The sequence below is a fragment of the Styela clava genome, chromosome 13 (assembly GCF_964204865.1).
Source record: "Styela clava chromosome 13, kaStyClav1.hap1.2, whole genome shotgun sequence".
Lineage (NCBI taxonomy): Eukaryota > Metazoa > Chordata > Ascidiacea > Stolidobranchia > Styelidae > Styela > Styela clava.
In genome coordinates this window covers 12,665,798-12,692,461 of record NC_135262.1, presented here as the reverse complement: position 1 = coordinate 12,692,461, position 26,664 = coordinate 12,665,798, and the positions used below count along the sequence as shown (strand labels likewise).

The 26,664-nt window shown below is 35.8% G+C and overlaps 3 protein-coding genes across 4 annotated transcripts in view; 1 reads left to right on the top strand and 2 right to left on the bottom strand.

The window, feature by feature from the left end:
• The first annotated feature begins 1,776 nt into the window (after window positions 1-1,776).
• On the top strand, window positions 1,777-8,196 carry LOC144431381 (uncharacterized). Its single transcript, XM_078119454.1, has one exon. It carries the CDS (start codon window positions 1,777-1,779, stop codon window positions 8,194-8,196), a length of 6,420 nt encoding a protein of 2,139 aa, XP_077975580.1.
• A 1,998-nt stretch (window positions 8,197-10,194) lies between these two features.
• On the bottom strand, window positions 10,195-19,189 carry LOC144431462 (uncharacterized). Of its 2 annotated transcripts, XM_078119616.1 has the most exons (15): window positions 17,070-19,182; window positions 16,519-16,695; window positions 16,172-16,234; window positions 15,835-15,942; window positions 15,342-15,377; window positions 15,017-15,077; window positions 14,206-14,274; window positions 13,613-13,699; window positions 13,173-13,256; window positions 12,800-12,841; window positions 12,577-12,672; window positions 12,272-12,319; window positions 11,709-11,807; window positions 11,287-11,343; window positions 10,195-11,003 (listed from the first exon to the last, which is right to left on the bottom strand). In XM_078119616.1, the coding sequence occupies exons 1-15, from the start codon at window positions 17,334-17,336 to the stop codon at window positions 10,927-10,929; spliced, it is 1,371 nt and encodes a 456-aa protein (XP_077975742.1). In that variant the 5' UTR covers window positions 17,337-19,182; the 3' UTR covers window positions 10,195-10,926. The 2 variants fall into 2 exon arrangements, with proteins under 2 accessions (XP_077975742.1, XP_077975743.1); XM_078119617.1 differs by lacking the exon at window positions 11,287-11,343 and having other exon boundaries at window positions 17,070-19,189.
• The window catches only part of LOC120332918 (uncharacterized), an 89,711-nt gene continuing 81,950 nt past the window's right edge, over window positions 18,904-26,664 (bottom strand). Inside the window, exons 5-9 of the mRNA XM_078119453.1 lie at window positions 20,837-20,905; window positions 20,240-20,326; window positions 19,810-19,892; window positions 19,437-19,512; window positions 18,904-18,959 (exon numbers count right to left, since the gene is read on the bottom strand). Of these exons, the coding sequence (XP_077975579.1) occupies window positions 18,904-18,959; window positions 19,437-19,512; window positions 19,810-19,892; window positions 20,240-20,326; window positions 20,837-20,905 (371 nt within the window). The remainder of the gene's footprint in view (window positions 18,960-19,436; window positions 19,513-19,809; window positions 19,893-20,239; window positions 20,327-20,836; window positions 20,906-26,664) is intronic.

Sequence of the window (26,664 nt, the reverse complement as noted above, 5' to 3'; positions counted from 1 at the left end):
TCTCGCGGTTATGTTAAAATAAGTCCACTTGGTAGTAATCAAAAGCATAGAGCTCAGAAGACAGTCTTCCACATATTATCAGCAAAATGCATGCCAATAAAAAATACATTGGTGCGACGAATTTGGTTCCAAACTGATACAAATTTGGCTTCGCGTCATAAGGCGCAAGTCATACAATGCTACGTAAACCTGCGGCTTCGTATGTCATCTCCACATAGAATTTATAGCTTACGATAAAAAAAATCCTAATATTGCACTTAATATTATATCGAGTGGAAGGATATTTTATTTTAGGCATCATGTAAACTGGTGATTCAACCAGAGCCATTATATAATGGCTCTGATTCAACTGACAGCACTCATTCTCAAACGGCAGTCACGACTCCAACTACTGGCGAATCTGAAGGTTGTAAAACAGAAAGTATGGAGAAAGAAGTACCGTTACCTAGGTTGTAAACTCTGGACTACTGGTGCTTGTAGACTACCGGTAGATCTTCAGGTTTTGGAAGGTGAGTTAATTTATGCCACATCTGTCATTATTAATCAATTTTGCATTAATTGGATTGGCCTGTTAACTACAGCATTGCCGTACTAGATGTCCCATCCCTGCATTTAGAAAATGAGCTATTGTAGTCCTACTGCTGTACTGTACCATATTCTGTTGTTTTACTTTTAATTGCTCATGTTTAATCTTTGTTACCGGTATTCTATTTATTGGAGTTCTAAACCAAGGTAGTCTACACCAATGCAGAAAGGTCTCTTATTTTTTTTAAATTTCAGACAATGTTAGCCTAATTCTTAAAAAGCAGAAAAGGATTTACAATAGCCTATTAGCAGACTGGTAAAATTGTAATTTCAGTTACCCTGCGATTTGAAATGACTGATTCGAGATTTGAACTAGACTAATCTAAAATAAAATGCATCTGGAAAGACATCTCTAGTGAAACTGCAAGATTAGCTACTGCAGTAGACAGTCATGAACTTTTCATGCCTATATCATTTTCATACATCTTCAATCTGCTAATTCTTTTCAGTTCGAAAGTGGACAAACATGTAAGAAATGTTTGCATGCATTTTATGGAACCTTGAGTCCTTCACTTTAAGCACCGTTAGTTAGTCACGCTTTATGATTTACATTGCCCAGCTTTACTGTGACGTAATAAGTCACTTCTTTCCCCGCGCTTTACGGCCTTCTAGAACTTTCCTTGCCACGAGGTAGACGCTTGTTGCGCTTTGCTTATTAGGGAGGATTCTGCGCGACTGCAGAAATTATAGCTTATAGGTTTCACTATTTTTTGGTTATATTACTAAATGATTATCAGGTAGGAATTCTAGAATTGAGATGATTATGTTTATCCATATATTGTCCGATAGGTTGTGAGGATTGCTGTATTTTTTGTTGTATCGAATACGTCTGTCACTTATTGTTTTTTATTTGTATTATAGCATACTTATGGCTGTTCTTTGAGTCCTTGTCAAAAACAGTCAATTTATCACTAACACTAACGCCGACACTAACCCTAACACTGTTATCACTGACGTCAACATTAGATGTGTTTAAACAAGATAATAAAGTTTCTTTCAACACAAGTCTACGGAATTGTTGGTGTACAGGTTGCAGTGTGTGTTGGTCAGTTGGTGCATAGATTGAAGACATTATTTGGGGACCCAAGGGACAGGACGCGTCTCCAGTTACCCTGTATCTTTGAGTCGCAGTGGGACACATTAGGTACCGTACCCTACGCGTACTTATCCCACATCGAAATAAATTGACTGATGGCTTTAAATGATGAAATTCTTCAATCTGCTGTGTCTCACACCAGCACAGCATTGGAAATCCAGCCACTGGAAACAATTCGACTCGTTCATGATCGAAACATCACTACATTACTTACCAGTCTTGATAGACTGATGAATATTCCAAATAATCGAAAAAATGTAGTTGCTGCAAAAGATAGACTGGATAATGCAGTGGCTACTTGGGAGGAATATTTGAACAATTACATTACTTCGCATTCAGCAACAACAGAATCTGAAGCCATGAATATTCAAAACGCTTCACAGTATTTAACTCAGCTATATGATATTAGAAAATCCTGTAATATGAAATATCAACTTTATCAACAAGAATGCCTTGCTAGTGATCAATCCCAAGCAAGTACCAGAAAATCCAAACGTTCCCATTCGAAGACTAGTAGCACAACTTATTCCACAAAAGCAAAATTATTAGAGCTGGAGGCAGCTGAACAACTAGAAGAGGCACAGATTGAACTAGCCAAACTTGAAGCTGAAAAAAATGTGAGAAAGGCACTTTATAAACAACAAAGAGCAAAGATCATAGCAGCCAGTAGCACAAAATCCTCAAGAAGTTCATTGATCGAAGTACAAGCTCTTGATGAAACACTGTTTGAACCACCCCCAGCGTTGAATTTGCGAAATTATGTTCCGGAATATCCCTGTAACGTCATGCAACCTTCTGTTCAAGTTTCAACAGGAGGTGGAATAACTGGCATTCTCAGCTCAGCAATTGACACTTCTACAGGTATGGCCATTACGATGCCTTCTGCTAGTATTACAGAGCTTACGTTGTGTAATTCAACTCCTGTTATCAATAGGAGCCAACAGCTGCATAGAATTATAAATACCACTGGCACCTTACCAGTTGTACCTTCAGCTATACATGATAATATTGCACCATTACATAATTTGCCTGTTGTGACGACCCCAGGTATCTCTATGGGGATGGCGTTATCTCACCAAACTGCAAGAAGGAATTTGTCATATCCCACCGTCTCATCAAGTTACCATGATAATACGTTACCTGCATATCCCCCAATGGGGCCGGCATCTATAGGCACATCATTTTCGTATCCTGCTATTTGTGAACCAACTTTTACCTACCCACAAATTTTTCGCCCTGTGACTTATCCTGAGCCCCTTCCTACCTTGCCTACCCGACCCATTATGTCATCAATGGCCAGAGATGACTGTTGGATGCCACCGCCTTCAAGATCCTATCTTCCTCCTAATCCTGCACTACCACCAGTAATTTCAAGACCTGATCCTCACACTTCAGTACTCCCGGAATATCCATCTCAACAATTGGATCATAATTATCCCAGCAGAGATGATTTGTATGTTTTGGCAAACACCATGAAACAAGGCTTCACACTGCCTAAACTTGACCCCATAACATTTGATGGTGACCCCAAAAGCTATCATGCATTCATGCGTGGATTTGACAACATTATTGGTCATCACGCCTATGAACCTGCGGTGAAATTAGCTCAACTTATACAGATGTGCACTGGTGAGGCCAAGGATGCTATTAAGCATCTTGTAATTGTCGATTCTCCAAGCGAAGGATATCAAGCAGCACGAGACACCTTACTGTATCGATTTGGAAATCGTACACTAGTCATTGACGCTCACATCCGCCAACTGACAGAAGGACCTAGAATAAGAGCCAATGATACTAAAGCACTGTGTCGACTTGCGTCACAGATGAGAAACTGTTTTATTATTCTGACACAGTGGAAAGCTGAACAAATGCTGGATGCACAAGCTTATCTAAAAGATATATTTCGTCGTCTGCCACCAACATTACAAGCAGATTATGTACATGACACTTCTTGGAAGAATCATCCGATTCCTTCATTCACTCATTTATTGGAATTTGTTGAACTGAGAGCCCATCTCAGTAATAATTTTTATGGACGTTTAATGGCAGAAAATGACAACAAGCCCAGGGCAGTACAAAATTTTAAACCTCGCTTTGGGAAAATGTCTGCCTATTCTACAATCAGTTCTTCAACATCACAGAAGAGGAATTCATCACCTGCTTACAGACCAACACATCACAATGGAAGACAACAAGCTCATGGTGCTAGCCAAAAGCACCCACAAACTTTATGTTTATGTTGCAAGAACGATCACTCTTTATATCGTTGCGCAACATTCAAACAATATGACCTGCAACATCGTCGTGATTTCATTCGAGAGAACAATTTATGCTTCAACTGCATGAGATCCGGACACATCGTCAAGGAATGTCCGTCTCAGAAACGTTGCCAAGCTGATGGGTGTACACGGAAGCACCACACACTACTTCATCAGAATGAAATGCCAACCAGGCCACGATCACCTGTGACCGGAAATATACCCACGGACACTAATAGTAAGGTCAATTCAACAAATGTAAGTTCTTATTTTGCCAATGTTGTCAACTTTTGTGATACTGATTGTTTTGTAAGGCTCATGGTTGTCCCTGTTGAGGTAGAAGTTTGTGATTCGAACCATAAGTCATTGACATATGCCTTCCTAGATTATGGGGCAACTAGATCCTTGTGTTCCACTAAATTAGCTAGGGATTTGGCTCTCAATGGTGAGCCAGAGAGATGTACAATACGGACTGCCACTGGTCCAAAACTTCATGATGGCATGAAAGTTTCATTTACTATTAGGGGTGTCCTTGAACCACAGACCGTTGATGTTCACCATGCCCTGACCTTTGACTCGATACCCGATGTACGAGATTCAATACCAAACACTGAGGCCACACAGCGTTATCCTCACCTACGGGACCTAGAATTTCCCCTATTGAATAAACCAATTGATTTGCTTATTGGGGCTGATGTCCTGGGTCGTTACCCAATCACTGAAACCCGGGTGGGTGCAGCTGGATCCCCCACTGCATTACACACCATCCTAGGTTGGGCCCTTACTGGCCCAGATGTAAGCATTGCAGAGACCAATGCAGAAGTCAATTATTTGAATACTATACACCCAATTGATTGTAATTTTACTGATTTTTCTAATTTTAATGAACCTATTTGTCATATGTGTGCTCATGATTTTGCTGATGTCAATGCTAACCCATGTATTACTCAGCCATCCCAAGATGATAGAAGGGCACTTGATTTTATGAACCAAACTGTGACCAAGGTTGATGGTCGGTTTCAAATTGGACTTCCATGGAAGTCAGACACTGTTAGCCTTCCCTATAACCGTAATATCGCTGAGAAGCGACTAACGTATTTGAAACGTAAATTCATGGGGGACCCTGAATTATTTCAGAAATATAGAGATAAAATTGAGGGTTATATTCAGAATGGTTACGCCGAAGTAATCCCATCACATGCACTCACACCCACAAACAAAACATGGTACATTCCACATCATGCCACACACCAATCTAAATTTAGAGTTGTTTTTGACAGTTCTGCTGAGTGTAAAGGAACTTCATTGAATAAAAATTTGCTTTCTGGTCCTGACAACAACAACATGCTAACAGGAGTGCTCATTCGATTCAGGCAAGAATTGACTGCATTTGTTTGTGACATAAAAGAAATGTTCCACAGAATTAAAGTTTCACCTGAGGACACAGATGCTCAGCGGTTCCTATGGTGGAAAGACCATAATTTGGATAGTGTTCCCATTGACTTTAAAATGTTGTCCCACAACTTTGGGAACACTTCATCACCTTCTGTTGCCACATTTGCGCTACACAAAGTAGCCACAGACAATCTGTCGAATGCAGATGAGATGACAGTACGCACAGTTATGCGTAATTTTTATGTCGATGATGGACTGAAATCTGTCGATGATCCATCAGATGCTGTAAGACTAATCAAACAGCTCACTGAATTATTGGCAACTGGAGGATTTCACCTCACCAAATTTATGAGCAATGATATCAATGTTCTGCAATCAGTTCCAGAAAGTGACCGTGCTCCTGCAATTAAAGACCTCAATCTTGAAAGTAATTCACTCAGTCGAACCCTAGGTGTTCAGTGGAACATGCACACTGATGAATTTGTAGTATATGTCAACATTGAACCAAAGGCGCTCACTCGAAGAGGCATTCTTTCAATGGTGAGTCAAATCTTCGATCCTTTGGGTTTCGTTCAACCATTCATCTTACCTGCCAAGCGAATTCTACAGGATCTTTGTATCGAAGGATACTCATGGGATGACCCCATTACTGGTTTACTAAAGGACCGTTGGGAAAAATGGATCGATAAATTACATGCATTGAATGGCCTGGCGATCCCTCGATGTTACAAACCACAAGAGTTCAAAAGCAACAATATCCAATTACATTGTTTTTGTGATGCCAGCACATCTGGCTATGGAGCATCAGCTTACTTACGACTTACTGGCGACAAAGATGAAGTTCATTGTTCCTTTGTCAGGGGAGTCGCTAGAGTAACTCCTAAGCAGCCACTGACTATTCCACGATTGGAACTCATCGCTGCAGTTGTGGCTGCTGAGCTTGCTAATTCAATTTTACAAGAACTGGACCATACAGTTGACAGCGTTATATATTGGTCAGATTCCATGTCAGTTATCCAGATGATCAATAATCGTTCTGAACGCTTCAAGACATTTGTGGCCAACAGAATAAACACAATTCATCTCTTGTCAAAACCACATCAATGGCACCATGTCGAATCTAAGCTGAATCCAGCCGACATTGCTTCTCGTGGTCTAATGCCAGATAAACTAAACAAGGCTGGTATTTGGTTCAAAGGCCCACAATTTATATGGGGAAGTGAAGATGCATGGACCATGGTTAATGATGGGATTCATAAAGTCCCATGCGACCCACAACTTGTTTCGGAGATGAAAGTTCATTATACTGAACCTATGAAAGATCTCACAGATTCTTCTCCATTACATGAACTGTTATTGCGTTACTCATTATTCGAAAAGCTATGTAGAGCTGTTGCATGGCTACTACGTTTTCGTACATATGCAACTTGGAAATTCTCACATTCTGACAATTCACCAACTTGGGGATTTTTATCTGTGGAGGAATTAGATTGCGCCACCAAAGAAATTATGAAACTAGTACAACAATCATCCCTCTCAGAGGAGCTCAAATATTTTGAAGATAATACAGATGCTGAGGAAGTACCGTTGAATCTACAGAACAAAAAGAAACTCAAAACACAATTTTCGAAAACACTTCTCAAATGCAACCCTTTTGTACAAGATGGAATCCTGCGTGTAGGTGGACGACTTCGAAACTCTGGTTTACCAGTTGATCAGAAGCATCCGATTATTCTTCCACCATACCATCATGTGACAAAACTGATTATTACCAAACATCATGAAATGACTGGACATTCTGGTACATTACACACACTTTCCTCTGTTCGTGGCAAATATTGGATTTTGAAGGGACAATCTGCTGTTGCCAAGGTTGTTCGTGACTGTGTTGCTTGCAACAGACGTTCTGCAAAAGTAGGAGAGCAGTGGATGGCAGATCTACCATTTTCTCGTGTTACTGCAGGTAACCCACCATTTTTCTACACTGCAGTTGATCTGTTTGGCCCTGTGAAAGTCAAATTGGGGCGAAGCGAACATAAACGATATGGCTGTATATTTTCATGCATGGCTACAAGAGCAATACATATTGAAGTTGTAGAATCCTTGGATACTTCAGCATTCCTGCAAGCATTCTTCAGGTTTACATCTAGACGTGGGAAACCTGCTCATGTTTATTCAGACAATGGATCCAACTTGGTGGCTGGAAGCAAAGCTATTGCAGATGGTATTAACAAATGGAATTCCAAACTGATTGACACATCTCTATCTCAAAAGGGTACACAATGGCATTTTTCGCCTCCTCTTTCTAGTCACCAAAATGGAGTGGTGGAAAGAATGGTACGAGAGGTGAAAAGAATTCTCCGAGCTCTTTTGGATGGCCAGTCTCTCAATGACTACTCATTATGGTCTCTTCTTACAGGAGTGGAGGGAATTCTCAACGATAGACCACTCACACCACTGAGTGATGATCCGAAGGACTTGAATGCCCTCTCTCCCAACTCAATTTTGATAAACAGATTAGAACCATCTTTACCACCTGATGTGTTTTTCCGAACGGATGAATATAGAAGAGGATACAGGCATGTTCAACGATTACTCGATTTATTTTGGCAGCGTTGGACAAAAGAATATCTTCCCCAATTACAGTGCCGACAGAAGTGGCTCAATGTTCAACGCAACTTTCAAGTTGGAGATCTTGTGCTGATGTACGATGACAATTCACCAAGAGGATGTTGGCCCAAGGCAATTGTAGAAGAAACATATCCTGATGATCAAGGAGTTGTCAGACGAGTGAAGGTGCGCACATCCAATTCAACATATGTGCGTGACATAAGGAAGCTTTGTCTACTAGAAGCTGTTTGATACATTTACACACAATACACACTACATATAAAGCATCCACATATACACAGTTACACGTACATAACATACATTCTCACTATGGGAATATTAGGTGTCTATTTCGAATTATTTTTGAGGGAGATAATTTTTTGGTTTTACCCCCCCTTTTTATTTTTTTTTGGAGTCTTGCATTGAAATTGACATTTCGCTATCTTTATCGGTTTGTTACTGTGTTTATCCTTTTAATTGTTTTTTGGAAGTCAAGCAAACCTTTCTTGTTTTTGAAAATCATTTTTCTTGTTATCGATATAACATTTCATATAATTTTCGGGGCCGGTATGTAAGAAATGTTTGCATGCATTTTATGGAACCTTGAGTCCTTCACTTTAAGCACCGTTAGTTAGTCACGCTTTATGATTTACATTGCCCAGCTTTACTGTGACGTAATAAGTCACGCTTGTTGCGCTTTGCTTATTAGGGAGGATTCTGCGCGACTGCAGAAATTATAGCTTATAGGTTTCACTATTTTTTGGTTATATTACTAAATGATTATCAGGTAGGAATTCTAGAATTGAGATGATTATGTTTATCCATATATTGTCCGATAGGTTGTGAGGATTGCTGTATTTTTTGTTGTATCGAATACGTCTGTCACTTATTGTTTTTTATTTGTATTATAGCATACTTATGGCTGTTCTTTGAGTCCTTGTCAAAAACAGTCAATTTATCACTAACACTAACGCCGACACTAACCCTAACACTGTTATCACTGACGTCAACATTAGATGTGTTTAAACAAGATAATAAAGTTTCTTTCAACACAAGTCTACGGAATTGTTGGTGTACAGGTTGCAGTGTGTGTTGGTCAGTTGGTGCATAGATTGAAGACATTATTTGGGGACCCAAGGGACAGGACGCGTCTCCAGTTACCCTGTATCTTTGAGTCGCAGTGGGACACATTAGGTACCGTACCCTACGCGTACTTATCCCACAAACATATTCTGCCATTTTACCTCTGGGGCATTCACATTTGGCCCTTATCAAGTCTGTCATTGTATCAACACAACAAAAGAATTTCTGGAAAGATGAGGAACTGGTAGCCTATTGGTGTTTCTTTTTTCGATGGCAATGGTATGGACTTAACTGTTTAATAAAAAAAGCCTTGCTTATAAATATGAGCATCATGTTACTGACCTGTATATAGTGAGCCTCCTTGCACTAAGTTGATTTTTGTGCAATGAATAGACAAAAAAAATTCAAATATAGTTTTTTGTCTTTCTATATAACAATTTTCATTGTTTGGAGAAATGATGATATAATTGCGAGCTTCAGAAATGATATAGCCTATAATAAATTTAACTTCTTCTGAGCATTGAATATACTATGAATCTACCACTTTGCTAATGGAATCATTTTACCCCAGCAGATCAAGTTATAACATATGTAAATATGTTGACTTCTCACTCAACTACTTACATTTTATACCAGCTATGCCCTTTTTTTTCAGCCGAATTGCCAAGATAAACAGCCTGTGCAAGAAAAAGTGACAGAGGGCCACTGCAATGTTGAATCTTTTAGATGGTTTCCACCTATTTGAAGAGATGAAATGAACTATTTTGCTGGCGGAGACGATCACTTCTCGAGTGTATTTGATACTATTTCGTTGCTGATATTTGATCACATATTTTATTAAAAATGATTTCTTTTCAATTGTATTTCATTTCTTCAAGTGCTGGCATGAGGGTTAATCGAGTTACTTTGCGGATGTTGTTTAGTTTTACAACTTCTTCTTGTGGTTAAGGTTAGCATCGCTACGGCTGTAAAAATCGGAGACATCCAACCCACTGCTTTTGCCTAGTACATACATTTGGTTGTAAAATTACAAGCGCTTGCAACGATACAATACATCTGAAGTTGTATATTGTGTTCACAACGAAGTGCATGGCATCGCTGCTGCCGCGCGTTTGGTTGTAAATCGCCCTTAATATTTTTTACAGTGTAGACAAAGACACCTTCATTTATTTTAGATTTCGAATAGTATATACAAAACTCTATGCCTACAATGACTAACACTATAAAAAATAAAATAAAAAAATTGCAAATTATATGCATTTACGTCGACCTCAAATTATTAAAAACAAACATGATATCGTAAATTCGCTTCATTGATACATTTCTGACAATTTTTGCTTTTACGATCATCAACACAAATTCTACAAATCCTATTATGGGTTAATTGAAAAGTAATTATTTAAGTCGTAGCCATGGAAATGTACATTCTATTGTGGGATAATATTAGTTTCGTTGAAGTCGGCTTGCCAAAATGGTTGAAATTAAATTTATTGCATAATTCGTTCATGACAAAGATAAATAGTTTTTAACGATTTTGGGTAACTTTTGGGTTCCCATTGATAATGCGCTATTTAGCTATCCTAATAGACAAAATATGGTAGTGTTTTTTCGTTAACAGAAACTACAAAACGACAATTCATTGAAATGATAAATTAACAGTTTTAAAGTAGATGTTCTTACATGTTTTTGCGCATAACAATATATTGTCGACATACATGGTTTTGAATTATTTTCTCATTATCCCATTCAATCTTAATTCAAGTCTTATTTACAATCCAATTCAAAATGCTTTCACAGTCGAAGTATGCTATGTTAATGAATGTCATTATAATAAGAAGTATATATATATGTACAGCGGGAAAACATTCTTTCAGCAGTCTATTCCTTTTAAAAAAATTTTCATCCATTGTCATTGTTGGAAACGTCGAATCTCATTGTCATTAGTGTTTCCCGTCTTCCTCTGTTGTGTCCATCCTCTAGATTGAATAGATCAAGAATGTAAAATTTGCTTTTCTAATTTTATTGTGGATATCAAAAGTATCCGACTACATTTTGTTGAGCTATGTTCGACGATTTAGTAGGTAATAATAAGTTGGTCCACACACATTGATAATGCAGTTCATAGGATCTTATAGAAACGGCATATTATAAAAAGCTGAATACAGGGAAATGTAACTATAGATCTGCGTTAGAATACGTGTTTATTTATTTATGCATATAATGATTTTATAAATTCGAGGAATAGATTGAATTACCAACCAAGTGGATGGTGGCGTTCTCTAGTTTGTCTCCTCCGATGAGTTCCTCGTTTTGGACCTGAGGTGGGAAATATTTTGGTATCAAATAGAACAATGTCATGCCGTTACTGATAAGATACAGGCACAATATGAAAATAAAATCTTTTTGTTGTCACTATTACATGATTCCTAAATACTTCTTTGTCATGGGATATCTCATAATCTTCAACTCTTACATTTTCAAATAAACTTGTGAGTATGTGATTCGATAGATGTAGGCAGAATTCAGCTACATCACAATGGTTCTACCTATTATAGAGTATAATATTCGATTCATTTATCCCATCCCCGCGCTAAAATGTTTTAATCGTATCAAAGACCCATTTTTTTGTACTTGATTATACTTATGGAAATATTAATTTGTAAGAAATGAAATAATCTAACCAGGTCCGTCAGTTGATGGATATGCAACTGTTGGGGGCACAGTGTAGTCTGCGGTGGGAGGTGGAATACGACTCATCTCCTGGCGGTAGTCGGGAGAAACTGAAAATAAATTTTGACTTATTCCTTTTTGTGCGCTTAACTGTTATCTACGATTCTACGTTGAGCATATTCTTCAACCAAAATTTTTTCTCAAAATCTCTTAACAGATTTAGAAAACCTGTTAAAAATCGATGCCGTATCAGTAAATTAAAATGTGTTTGTTATGGTGATGTAACAGTTTGATCACATTCGTAAAAAAGCAAACATCTGTCGCATCGTCCGATATGATTCCTGCTTTTGCTAGCTTTTCAAATTCTACTGTAACAATATGGCATCAATTTACTTTTTATTTTTATGACGACTTGACAATATTTATCACAACTTGGGTACATAGTATGAGTATTAATTTTATTTATACTTAACAGAATAACAATTCGAACGAGGGGGTCTAAAGCGAAGACAACGGGTACAAATAAATTCCTTAATTCTATTTGACAGAAATACGACCATTATATTTTACATACCACTTGAAATACGATATCCAGGAAACTGTCTTTCATGCGCATCAAATTCTGTAAATATACAATGATAAATTGAGGTACTGCCATATTTTTTGACCCATTTTCTCTTTTGTAAAGAATTGGTATACAACGCTAAATTTTGAGCAGAGTTCTCAAATTCAGTGCGAAGATAATTGACTATCTATTGATGAAACAAGTTCATTATTGCTTCATTGTCATGCTTCCCAAAAGGGTGATTATACAAGCGGAGTGAAATTATAAAAAGCTATTATGTTCTAAAAGTAAAGGCATTGAATATCTCCCCGCACCTGTTCTCGCAACGTATTGATTCCGTCGGTACTCTTCGCTTTGATTGTAATCAGAGTATTGTTGATGCACATATCTAGCATTCGGTTCTTCTTGAACTGAATTATAAAGCGTTTAAAAATGAAATTGTTGTACTACCCAATCTGGTGTATAATTCAGTATATTATGTTTGTGACAAGCGTGTTACGTCGCAGGGATAAAATTCTTATGTTTCAAACCACTAACCTTTCGACGACGAGTGTAGTTGCTGGTTCGTATATTGTTCACCTGCAAATATTAATGTTTTCGTGTGAGTACGTGTCTATAAAATTGTGTTAAAATGTTCAATCATAAATTAGAGATTAAACTATGTTGAGTCGTCGTAGACATCTATTTTGCGACCATGACCACTACTAGTCAGGGTATATAGATTAGATGAGATCAATGAAACCCACCAATTGCTGGCAAAAGCCTTTCAAATTAATAATAAAAGTCAAAGGATTTTAAAAGAGACGTTGGAAAATATTTTAAATTCGCGGTACAATATGAATGACACGTAAAAATTGCCAAGCAGAAATCCAAATACTCACATTATATTTAATCATATTTAGATACCAACCTTGGTTCGAATTCGGATAGACTGGGTTGTTTGTAAAAATACCAGCTCTGAATTTTCTTGAAAATGTTTTTTCTTGACGATCATCTGTCAACGTATAATATACTTGAAATGTATACTGAATTTAGGAACCACGCCAAGAAAATATGGAAAAAAATATATGGTTTTATTAAAATGCAATTTTTAGTAAAATATGATGATAAATATTCATCATGTGGGATATTTACGATTGTTCTAATATTCCTCGTGATTGTTCTTATTCATATGTTAAAAAAGTAAATGGTTTATGTGGTATTCGTTGTGCCCACGGAGATCAAGGCTCAGTCTGGACTCTCAAGAGATATGAAAACCCTCATGAGAACCCGCTTTTGAGAACAAAGTACAGAAAAAATAGTAATAATAATCATAGGAAATTTATGTACCAGGTTATGTGACAGACCTACCTAGGGGCGTATAATACATTTCTCCGTAATTCATTGGCCATCTTCTGCTGTTGTTCTTTCCAATGTCATTTTTTATTGGGTACCCTTCTATAAAAATCAAAATTTATTTACTTTGGATTTGTCAATTCGCGCTGCACCCAAAATATTTTATGTCACTTCTAAATAATCAGATTATTTGTCCAGACTCACACACGAGTTACTTTTTCTTACTATGATGTGTTAATATTATTTGTGTTTGAATATTTTCGGTATTAGTGGTATTTTTCATTTGCTACGCAAAATCAAATCGAAAATGAATTTCAAAGAGCAGAAAAGCGTATCAAATAATCATGTCAGATGCGTTAATAGTAGCCAAAGGGCTTACAAATTGACTATTTCCTTTGGGAGTCTGCTATCTTCATATTTTCTGTATGGTTATTTTATTTGACAATTTTATTCTCACATTTTTTGACAATGAATATTGTCGAAATTTGTAAGATAAAGTCATGCCAGACCAGAAGATTTCAAAGTGAATAACATTCATATATAGGAATTCACGTTTTGACTATTCGTTTTTTATATTATTGGTATTGGTAACAATAATATTAAGCCACCTTCAAATCTCGGCGTTACTAAAGCATCAACGGCGGATGAAGTATCCATGTCTTCACTGCCAGTGGGACCTTTTGTATAAAAATTTAAATGAAGTAAAATGATTATCATATAAATAAAAAAAAATTGAATTAAATAATGTGGTAAACTAATTAGCATCTATTGTAACAACAAAAAGCAAAAAGGAGGGCAAGCCAAACCGGTACATACCAAAAAGCTAAATTTATATAATTTTGGATATAATAAAAATATATCAGAACACCGTTCTTAAAAAACCGTAAAGAGAACAAGCGAGAGTCGTCGCAATGTGTTCATTTTGACAAACTTCAACAAATCAAGACAATACAATAATTCATTACTGTTTAGTTTAAGTTTAATATTACACTCACATTAATTTTTTTAAGCTTTTTCCAGTAATTATTTAAATTTGCAGGTAAGCTTCGGTAATTTTACGCCTACGTAAGTGACCTTATACTTAAAACCTAGTTTCTTACGGTGATGGGGCACTTCAAAAATACCGTATTTCTCCGCGTATAAAGGGGAGGGACAAATAACTTTACAAGATACTTAATGTCAAATAACATCACATCATGATTGGCAGATGTTTCACAGGCAAATACAATAAACATATTACCATATATATATATATAAAAATACCTACAAGGCAAGAGAGGACGGAATTTTGATATGCGTATCATACATGGAGTGCATGGAAAATTCTTGTTAAAAATGTACTAAAACCTGGGTGCGTATTATCCACAGGTGCGTATTATTCACAAAGAAATATGGTAATTAGTTGTAATCGGTACATACAATTATCGATCATTTCTTCGTCCTCCGAACAATACTGATCTTCACTTGACGAAATATCGTCCTGTAATAAATAGGAAATACAATACTGCTTCTCTGTATCGTTTTTTTTTTGTTGAAAATTTGGAATCTTTTCGGTTTCAATCAAGTATAACTACGATAGGTAAGTACTTGAATACTAGAAATAAAGGTTTTAAACACTTTTATTTTATAAAAATTCTAATTTTCTGCATCGTTTTCACTTTAATAATTATAAAATTTAAATGTAATATTGCTTATTGCATTTCATATTACACACATACATAGAAAAAATAAATAAAAACCTTACTTGATAAACTGGATATCTGTGTTTGTTGCGTTTTTTCTAAATATGAACGCACTTTACATCCATATCTACAACTAGCATTAGACGAAATGTACATAAATGTGACTATGTAAGCACGTCAGAGTCAGATTGTTTCATTTATTTATATGTATTATTCATAATAATCAAATCTAAACATGTGAGCCACGGAACATCATAATATATCGACTCCAAACCACTTTTTTACATGGCGTACTCCGAATTGATAAATCGGATGAATATTTTAAGAATGGTAATCTATATAATTGCCATATTATAAAGTATATTTAAACTTTATCTCTAAGCTGAGTGTAAACGGCAAAATATTTGGTTTGTGTGAAATTGTATAGGAACTTTTGTTCAATATAAGAAGTTGCTATGGTGACTGCACTTTGAGGATATATAAACATTTTGTAGCGCAATAAATGCCAACAAATAGTATAGTATAGTCGCTCGAATAACAAAATTAAATTAATACTTTTGGACGGAATTGGTTTGAAATTGAAAGTTTTGCGGCTTCCCGGTGACTTTCAGGTACATATGACAACAATCTATCAGTCACTCTTCTAAGTAATCTATTTCCATCCTGAAAATACATTTACCTGTGCTTAATGATAAATTTATTACAGTATTTTATTAAAATCATAATAAATCTCGATTTCTGGAAAACAAATCTAATATTGTTAAAAATTTTGAATTTGTTCAAAACGTTGAATTGTGTTATTCAGTATTAAAAAAGTGTAAAACCCATTTTGTGGCTCTGTACAAATGCTTATCCTAGCCAGATATATAAAATCGTCAATGAATCTACAAACCTGATATGCTATGAGTGAGCTGTTCACTGCAGGCTTAGTCTTGAACCATTTGATCGCTAATTTCTGAAATTTTTTTGGTTGTAGTTAGATCTTCGACCATTTACAAAAGTTCTACAATATCTATTCATATATTCAACAATATGATTTTGCATTTTACATATATTTAATATCCATATATTACTACTATGCATTAATATATTTTGGCTTTTTCGGTCTATGAGGTTCTTTTGGGGTTCAATATGGTTCAGTAGCAAGATGTCGCTGACAGGATAACTTTGGTACATTTTTGGTACATTAGAAAAGATAATAAAGGTAAGAATCTAAAACGTTTCAATTTGTATCACTACCTTTGAAGATTGTGCTTGTTGCAGCGATTGTTTGTCTGCTTCAGTAAACTGCTCTTTGGGTTTTCTACAATCTTTCAAGTAAAGTTTCTTCTGAACTTTATTTTCCATCAAGATATTCATCAGTAATTCAAAACTTTTTTCATCAATAACATTGTCATTTATATTAAGTAGTTGCATCTGTTGCAAATAGAAGAATACATGTAGGGAATACATATATAGATAGCTAGTGTTTACGCACGCTTAACAACTAATTACTTTATAACCCCTGACTTTCGCAGTAACGAATGGAACGCAATAACGTGAAAATGTGATTTTCTTTCTATAACTTGCTATAATCCCTCGGTCAATCATGTCACGGAGAAGTTCGACACATCTACCATCACATTGATTTTCCCTGATATCCAATGACAACGGCTGTTTTGTTGTTTGAAAAAAAGATTACATTTTCATACTGCAGATGGAAATTTCATGGAATAGGACCAGTGTGAATAAATACGATTCTGGAGGGAAATTGTACACAATGAAATGATTAAACGAATATCACTACTCACCGTTGTGTCAACGTACGGGTTGCTTGAAATAGCCTGAAGTAGTCTTGCCAGATCATCCGCAGTTTCACAGCATTCTCGTACACTTATTTCCTGCAGTCGATTTCTTTTCATCAAATTAATCAGCAGATTTAACTCTGGATATTCAATACGATCCAACTTGATGACTTTGATAAAAAACGGTTGCTTATATTTATTCAAATCTTTTTTGATTTTTTCCAAATCTTTGGAGCTTTTAATTTCTCTTGAGACCAGTTTTTTTGTCGACATTATGAGAGCTGCAATTAATATTTCTGACCACTAAAGTTTAAACATAAATACAAAATGAAAATTAGAACACAAACTAATGTTTCTCAAAAACGATGGATGTGCGTCCTATTTATAAAGAGTTCTAGACGCTTGTCACTTAGTGGGTACATATGATTGTGATATCAATCACCTACCTCCCCCAATCCTATCCAATATAAATAACTATGTTTTTATTGTTCCTTTCGAATATTAGACCTAATCCAGAATAAGTTCGCGGCTATAATCACAAGTTGAAAAAAAAGAGAATTTATCACCACAACCGACAAAATATGCTTTTAAACAAGAATTTTTCAAGACGTCAGCAATTAGCATTCTGTTGAATTTAGGACTTTTTTTCATGTACTTGAAGGATCTTCTGCGTGTCTATTCGACAGAATTTATAAACCATCGATTTTGAAAGACATTCATGGTTCCGCTTCTCTTTGTTTCGAACACCATGACGTGGTTGTAATGTATTCCTTGGAATCAAATTACACAAATTCTACAATGTCATCATGGTGCAACGCGTAGCAATAGGAATTTCTTTTCATGTACCTAAAGGGTCACCTGTGTGTCCATTCAACAGAATTGGTAAATCATCGATTTGAAAGGCCTTCGTAGTTCCGCTTCTTTTTGTTTCGGACACCACGACGTGCTTGTAATATATTCCCTGGAATCTTTTTCTCAAGGCTGCTTGTTGTCTGTCTTACCGATCTATTATTTTAGGCTAAGACTGATAAAGCGTGGGCCCTTCAATAACGCATATCGATGCGTTTTGTTGAACATGTTTCACAACCTAAGTTAAAAAGTGAAATAAAATCAATTTTGCGTTTTATTGACTGATGCGAATTTGAAGATTTTACCTAAATCTAAAATTTACATTTATGGGATGCTTAATCAATCGCAAATAGACAAAACCCCTGACGACTTGAAGCACCCAGCCACATACAGGTGCAGCATTTGGCAAAACTTATACTTTGTGGGATTTTATTTTTGTGTGAGATCAAAAGTACAAGGGAATGAGCCCGACTGTAACCTCGTAGTCTGCGGTGGGAGGTGGAATACGACTCATCTCCTGGCGGTAGTCGGGAGAAACTGAAAATAAATTTTGACTTATTCCTTTTTGTGCGCTCAACTGTTATCTACGATTCTACGTTGAGCATATTCTTCAACCAAGATTTTTTCTCAAAATCTCTTAACAGATTTAGAAAACCTGTTAAAAATCGATGCCGTATCAGTAAATTAAAATGTGTTTGTTATGGTGATGTAACAGTTTGATCACATTCGTAAAAAAGCAAACATCTGTCGCATAATCCGATATGATTCCTGCTTTTGCTAGCTTTTCAAATTCTACTGTAACAATATGACATCAATTTACTTTTTATTTTTATGACGACTTGACAATATTTATCACAACTTGGGTACATAGTATGAGTATTAATTTTATTTATACTTAACAGAATAACATTTCAAACGAGGGGGTCTAAAGCGAAGACAAAGGGTACAAATAAATTTCTTATCTATTTGACAGAAATACAACCATTATATTTTACATACCACTTGAAATACGATATCCAGGAAACTGTCTTTCATGCGCATCAAATTCTGTAAATATACAATGATAAATTGAGGTACTGCCATATTTTTTGACCCATTTTCTCTTTTGTAAAGAATTGGTATACAACGCTAAATTTTGAGCAGAGTTCTCAAATTCAGTGCGAAGATAATTGACTATCCATTGATGAAACAAGTTCATAATTGCTTCATTGTCATGCTTCCCAAAAGGATGATTATACAAGCGGAGTGAAATTAGGAAAAGCTATTATGTTCTAAAAGTAAAGGCATTGAATATCTCCCCGCACCTGTTCTCGCAAGGTATTGATTCCGTCGGTACTCGCTTTGATTGTAATCAGAGTATTGTTGATGCACATATCTAGCATTTGGTTCTTCTTGAACTGAATTATGAAGCGTTTAAAAATAAAATTGTTGTATTACCCAATCTGGTGTATAATTCAGTATATTATGTTTGTGACAAGCGTGTTACGTCGCAGGGAAAAAATTCTTATGTTTCAAACCACTAACCTTTCGACGACGAGTGTAGTTGCTGGTTCGTATATTGTTCACCTGCAAATATTAATGTTTTCGTGTGAGTAAGTGTCTATAAAATTGTGTTAAAATGTTCAATCATAAATTAGAGATTAAACTACGTTGAGTCGTCGTAGACATCTATTTTGCGACCATGACCACTACTAATCAGGGTAAATAGATTAGATGAGATCAATGAAACCAACCAATCGCTGGCAAAAGTCTTTCAAATTAATAATAAAAGTCAAAGGATTTTAAAAGAGACGTTGGAAAATATTTTAAATTCGCGGTACAATATGAATGACACGTAAAAATTGCCAAGCAGAAATCCAAATACTCACATTATATTTAATCATATTTAGATACCAACCTTGGTTCGAATTCGGATAGACTGGGTTGTTGTAAAAATACCAGCTCTGGATTTTCTTGAAAATGTTTTTTCTTGACGATCATCTGTCAACGTATAATATACTTGAAATGTATACTGAATTTAGGAACCACGCCAAGAAAATATGGAAAAAAAAATATGGTTTTATTAAAATGCAATTTTTAGTAAAATATGATGATAAATATTCATCATGTGGGATATTTACGATTGTTTTAATATTCCTCGTGATTGTTCTTATTCATATGTTGAAAAAGTAAATGGTTTATGTGGTATTCGTTGTGCCCACGAAGATCAAGTCTCTGTCTGGAGATAGGAAAACCCTCATGAGAACCCGCTTTTGAGAACAAAGTACATAAAAAATAGTAATAATAATCATAGAAAATTTATGTACCAGTTTATGTGACAGACCTACCTAGGGGCGTATAATACATTTCTCCGTAATTCATTGGCCATCTTCTGCTGTTGTTCTTTCCAATGTCATTTTTTATTGGGTACCCTCCTATAAAAATCAAAATTTATTCATAAGTTTGGATTTGTCAATTCGCGCTGCACCCAAAATATTTTATGTCACTTCTAATTAATCAGATTATTTGTCCAGACTCACACACGAGTTACTTTTTCTTACTATGATGTGTTAATAATATTTGTGTTTGAATATTTTCGGTAGTAGTGGTATTTTTCATTTGCTACGCAAAATCAAATCGAAAATGAATCTCAAAGAACAGAAAAAGCGTACTAAATAATCATGTCAGATGCGTTAATAGTAGCCAAAGGGTTTACAAATTGACTATTTTCTTTGGGGGTCTTCTATCTTCATATTTTCTGAATGTTTATTTTTCTTGACAATTTTATTCTCACATTTTTTAACAATGAATATTGTCGAAATTTGTAAGATAAAGTCATGCCAGACCAGAAGATTTCGAAGTGAATAACATTCATATATAGGAATTCACATTTTGACTATTCGTTTTTTATATTATTGGTATTGGTAACAATAATATTAAGCCACCTTCAAATCTCGGCGTTGTTAAAGCATCAACGGCGGATGAAGTATCCATGTCTTCACTGTCAGTGGGGCCTTTTGTATAAAAATTTAAATGAAGTAAAATGATTATCATATAAATAAGAAAAAATTTGAATTAGATAATGTAGTAAACTGATTAGCTTCTATTGTAACAACGAAAAGCAAAAAGGAGGGCAAGCCAAACCGGTACATACAAAAAAACTAAATTTATATAATTTTGGATATAATAAAAATATATCAGAACACCGTTCTTAAAAAAACGTAAAGAGAACAAGCGAGAGTCGTCGCAATGTGTTCATTTTGACAAACTTCAACAAATCAAGACAATACAATAATTCATTACTGTTTAGTTTAGGTTTAATATTACACTCACATTAATTTTTTTAAGCTTTTTCCAGTAATTATTTAAATTTGCAGGTATGCTTCGGTAATTTTACGCATACGTAAGTGAACTTATACTTAAAACCTAGTTTCTTACGGTGATGGGGCACTTCAAAAATACCGTATTTCTCCGCGTATAAAGGGGAGGGACAAATAACTTTACAAGATACTTAATGTCAAATAACATCACATCATGATTGGCAGATGTTTTACAGGCAAATACAATAAACATATTACCACATATATATATATATATACAGAAAATTGGAGCAATGCGAATAAAATATATTTCATTCAAACTAGTTCATTCAAATGTTACTGAATCAGGATATTTTATGTGGAACTGCCACAGATTTGTATCGTCACAACATGAATTGATTTTTTGCGTGTATCCTGTGCGTCCTCTGACTCAGAGAATCTTCCCCCAAATTATAAACAGTTCATTTTGACGTCAAGTAAACATAGAAGGATAGAACAAAACAATGGGTAAGATTCTACTCAAGAACTATGAAATGAAAAAGAGCCTTGGGAGGCATAAAAGCAGCATTCACATTGCAGCTATGTGAACAACAGTTCATTCTATTTTTGGTTGTTTCATTGAAATAAACTTCTAATTTTTGATAATATAGTTGAGATGTTTTGAATAAGGCGTTTTAAAGAACCTGTGTTTGATACATATAATACAGATGAACTTTTATACAAAGCATACCCATATACGAACAACACGTTTTCCTATTTGTTACAGGTAAATTAGAAAAATCACGAAGCGTTTATGGTCATAATGAGCATGATTTCAATTGTTGAATTACTCTTACTATTGTCATCAATTGCACTGATAACAAATGCAAGTCAGTTACAGAAAAGCTGTATTTCAGAGGGCATGGAAATCGATGCTGGAAAGGTACGGTGGGGATGAAGATAACAACTCAAATTGAGACTAAATTGAAGAGAAGTGTGTTGAACCCACTTGTTTTTGCTGATTTTAAAGAAAAACATGACTCTTTAAGTTAATATTAAAGTAATTACTTCCAATCCGTTATTAGTCAAAACCATTTTCGTGTAACTAGTATTAAATTCTAATCAACCAATGCTAACATACACCGTGTTTCCCAAAAATAAGACAGGGTCTTATTTTAATTTTCTTTCGAAAAATAACACTAGGGCTTATATGGGAGGATGCCATTTATCAAAACCAAAATTACGAAGTAGAAAATTACGAGATTTTCAAATATACAAAATATGAAACCCGATATCCATTTACTTAAAAATAACACGTTTTTATTAAACAAAAAACTGCCATTATTCAAAATTGACCATATCATCATCCTCTGGAATGTCATGCCAGTCACTAGATTCATAAATTCCAATGAAGATTTCACTCATTGAACCTTTTCCTTTCTCACGCGTTTTAGTTTAACCATTTGAAACGTGTAAGAGAGATTTCTAGCCTTCGATTAGGTCAAAACAAATTTCACGCTATCGGCTAGATCTTATTTTAAGGGTAAGGCTTGGATTAAAATCATTTTTAAATTTGGGATAGGGCCTATTTTCAGGCTAAAGGACTTATTTTCGGGGAAACACCGTAATTTAAGTTTTTTCCATTTTGTAGTTATCAAAAACTACGTGGTATTCTGGACTGATGAAATAACGTCTATGGTCTCTTGTGCCAGATTCACTAATATCACGTCTACAGAAACTGGATTCCAAGCTGTTTCAAAGGAAAATGGGTCCAGGTAAATATATGAAAACAAAAAGCAAAATCTACAGAGTATAAATGTGTTACAATAAGTAAAATATTGTTGAAAATAGCTAAAATTAAAAATAAATTATTTACCTATAGTGATTCTTCTACATTTTCATATGTTGTTTAAATTACCAAATCTACCTGAGTACTCGTCCAAGAGTTTCGAGTCTATCGCCTCGGATCTGGTAGCATACTAATTAATAATGCTTTCCAATAAATTCTCGAAAACACAATTATAAAATTAGATAACAGGTTGCATAGAAGGAAAATTTTTGTAACACCGTTTTATTTGCCAGATATGTTGAATTTGAATTTCATGTTGACTATGAAGGAGATGGAATTTATCATATTAGGAAATCAAACGATGGTATGTTGTGTACACAAAATGTATCCCAATTGAATGCTTTCAAAACGTCGTGGAAAGTTATTGATTAGCATAACAATAAAAAGTACTAGTAAACTCTTTTATTATTTTCCTTCTAATTTAAGACATTTGTTAATTTTTTGACACAAATTGAACGTTTGCAGAATTTATTCACCTCGAGCACGGAGAGGAAATGAACGGACTTGAGAATGAAGCTGTGTCAAATATGGGTAAAATTACTAATACATGTACATATATAATATAATATTCGATATATAGATAAATTATTATTCTTTTGTTGGTCTGCAGTTAAACTCATTTAATTCTATTTGTTTTAATCAGACAACCTTTGAGACAATGCAGCTATAGTTTTTCTTTCTGACTACGAAAATTATTTTGCGGCTTTGTTATGTCCACTCGACAAAGGTATGAAAACTTATATCAAACTTTTTAAGTACTGGAAGATATTGTAAATTAAATTACCAAGTCGAAGTATTTGTTGTTGCATCATGAACTAGTACAAATACCGGAATATAAATACTCCTTCCATTGAGTTCAAACGTTTGTTCTCTACCCATTGTGGACATGAACAGCAGTCTCGTTTTGCCTTAGCTATATATATATGCAAGGTCTGGTGAACAGGATTTCGGTCTGGTCAACAGGATTTCGCAAGTAAAACCAGAGCCAACTTATTTTTAGAATGAGAGCTAAAAAAAGACAAAGTTATTAGTAGATTATCAGTAGCATTGTACATTTCTTTATGTTTATATATTTATTGGTATTCGTTATTCACCATATTTCTTTTCATATAGTGGGTAAATCATACTTTACTGATAGTCTAATAAACAAATAGTGATATATAATTATCTATGATTTACCCTATGTGGGATACCTTGTGACATCAAGATGCCAAAGATCAGATGCCCAATCAACGAATGTGAATTTGAAACAGAGGATGAGGCCTCTATTGTTGCTGCATTGCTGAATTTACACGCTACCACAAACAGCGCACAAAAAACTCAACAACCCACAACCCAAGTTGAGAAAGTAAAACGTCCAACCATCACATCTGCTAGCTCACCTGAAGAATGGACATATTTTGAATCAAGATGGACAGACTACAAAGCTGCCACAAAAATATCTGGCCAAGACATAATTTTCCAACTATTGGAATGCTGTGGCGATCCACTGCGCAAAGATCTAACTCGCACCTCACCTAATCTTACAGGAAAATCAGAACAAGACATACTGAACGCTATCAAAGGAAAATGCCATGATCGCCAGAGTCAAGCTCGCCAACATGAAACAAGACAGAGACGAACCTGTAAGAAACTTTGGCGCCCGCATTCGTGGCCAAGCGACAGTCTGTAATGCAGTCCCTCATGCAGTCAAGATGTGAATTATACAGAAGAAATTATGCGCGACATCCTCTCTAGAGGAATAGGTAACTCCGACTTTCAACTAGATCTTCTTGGGAACCCGAACCAAAACATGACCCTGGAAGAAGTCTTCAAATTCGTCGAAGCCAAAGAATCGGGCAACAGATCCGCCTTCAGACTGTTCGATTCCCAGTCCACAGACGCCATCAGCTCATATCGAAATTCAAGTCAAGCCCACATCCGATAAGATGCAAGCCACATGTACTTACTGCGGAGAAACAGGACACGGCAAAAGTTCTCCACTGAGAATCAAATAACGTTCCTGTCCTGCTTTCAATCAGACTTGCTACCACTGCTTGAAACTACACCATTTTGAATCAGTTTGTAGAGGCAAAACATCGTCAAAAATTGTCAAACCATCACAGGAACCTGATGACATGGAGAACTCTATGTCCAATTCATTATGCTCAGTTTACAAGAATTCATCCAACGGAATGGCTCTGGACCACCACCAATATGTGCCAAAGATGGGAAAAACGCAAGTCAGATTCACAGCCATTTTTTGATATTATGATCGACATACTACCATCTGACTTTGCTAAATTGGGGTTTAAAAAGAATTTCAAACCCCAACAACAATGACTGCGACCAATAACAAATGGATACATATCCTTGGCGCCCTAGTTGCAAGATTTTCAGGAACAACTGATAACGGGAAAATAGTTCGTACTCGTCAGATCATTTACATTACCGACAGCTCGGACAAGCTGTTCTTGAGCAGAAAAGCATGCATTAAACTTGGTTTAATTTTTCAAAGATTGGCGGAGTCAACAGGGAAATGACATCAATTAACATGACGGACAAAACTTTGACAGGGACTAAGAATGGTGACATATAAAGATGCACATGTCCCCGCCGCAAACTTCCCCCACCAATCCCAACGTCGAATAATACAAATCTAGCACTTTCAACACCTGCGAACACCAACCGCTCCCTATGATGGAAGGGCCGCCAATAAAACTTATGCTAGACCCTGAAGCAAAGCCTGTCGTTCATCACACACCAGTACCAGTACCCCTCCACTGGAAAGAAGAGGTAAAAGCCGGCCTAGACAGGGACACTTATAGGACTATAGGATATTGGGTAAACTATCTGCTTATGGTTAATAGGTTACGTGTTTAAACTTAGTCACTCTAATAATATCTTAGTCATAAAATACGTAACAATTAGACGTACTGTAGGGCAGGGGTCCGCAACTATGGGGTCGCGACCCAAATTTGGGACGCGAAACCCCCCGCTCTGGATCGCGAAACAATTTAAATTTTCTATAAATATGAGCATTGCGTCTGTGTAGCGTATTTATGTATAACAACTTTATAAATCACTGATTATAATTATGAATGTTTCCCCGAGTATACACTTCCTTATTTACTGTCGTAACATTGGCCAATCAGCATAATTGCAAAAATGAAGTAACAATAAACGTTTCAGAAGCGCTCAGATACTTTTTCCATTCAGACAGTCTTTCGTGGTTGTGGATATTATCTCGTTTTGGCAATTTTCGCGTGTTGTTTGTTAGTTTTTAGTTGTGTTTTGGTAAATATACGTCCTAATCAAATAACTAAGTCCTAATTCTTGAAATAGGAACCAATAATTTTGCAATGGTAGAGTGTAGATTCAAGAGGAAGAATTCAAGAGATCAAAAGTCGAGGAAACATTCGTTACTTAGTTGTTCGCATTGTTACATCCTACTACGTAGACTTTAGGTTTTCAAAATGCTCCGTACGCACCCTCAGGACTCCGTTAAAGACACTTAGACCTCCGCGAGCTATTCGTTCACTTGAAAACTGTCCTCGACCCACTGCCCTACCTCAATCTACTTATCTATCCTCGACCCACTGCCCGACCTCCCTCAACTTTCCTATCCTCAACCCACTGCCCTATC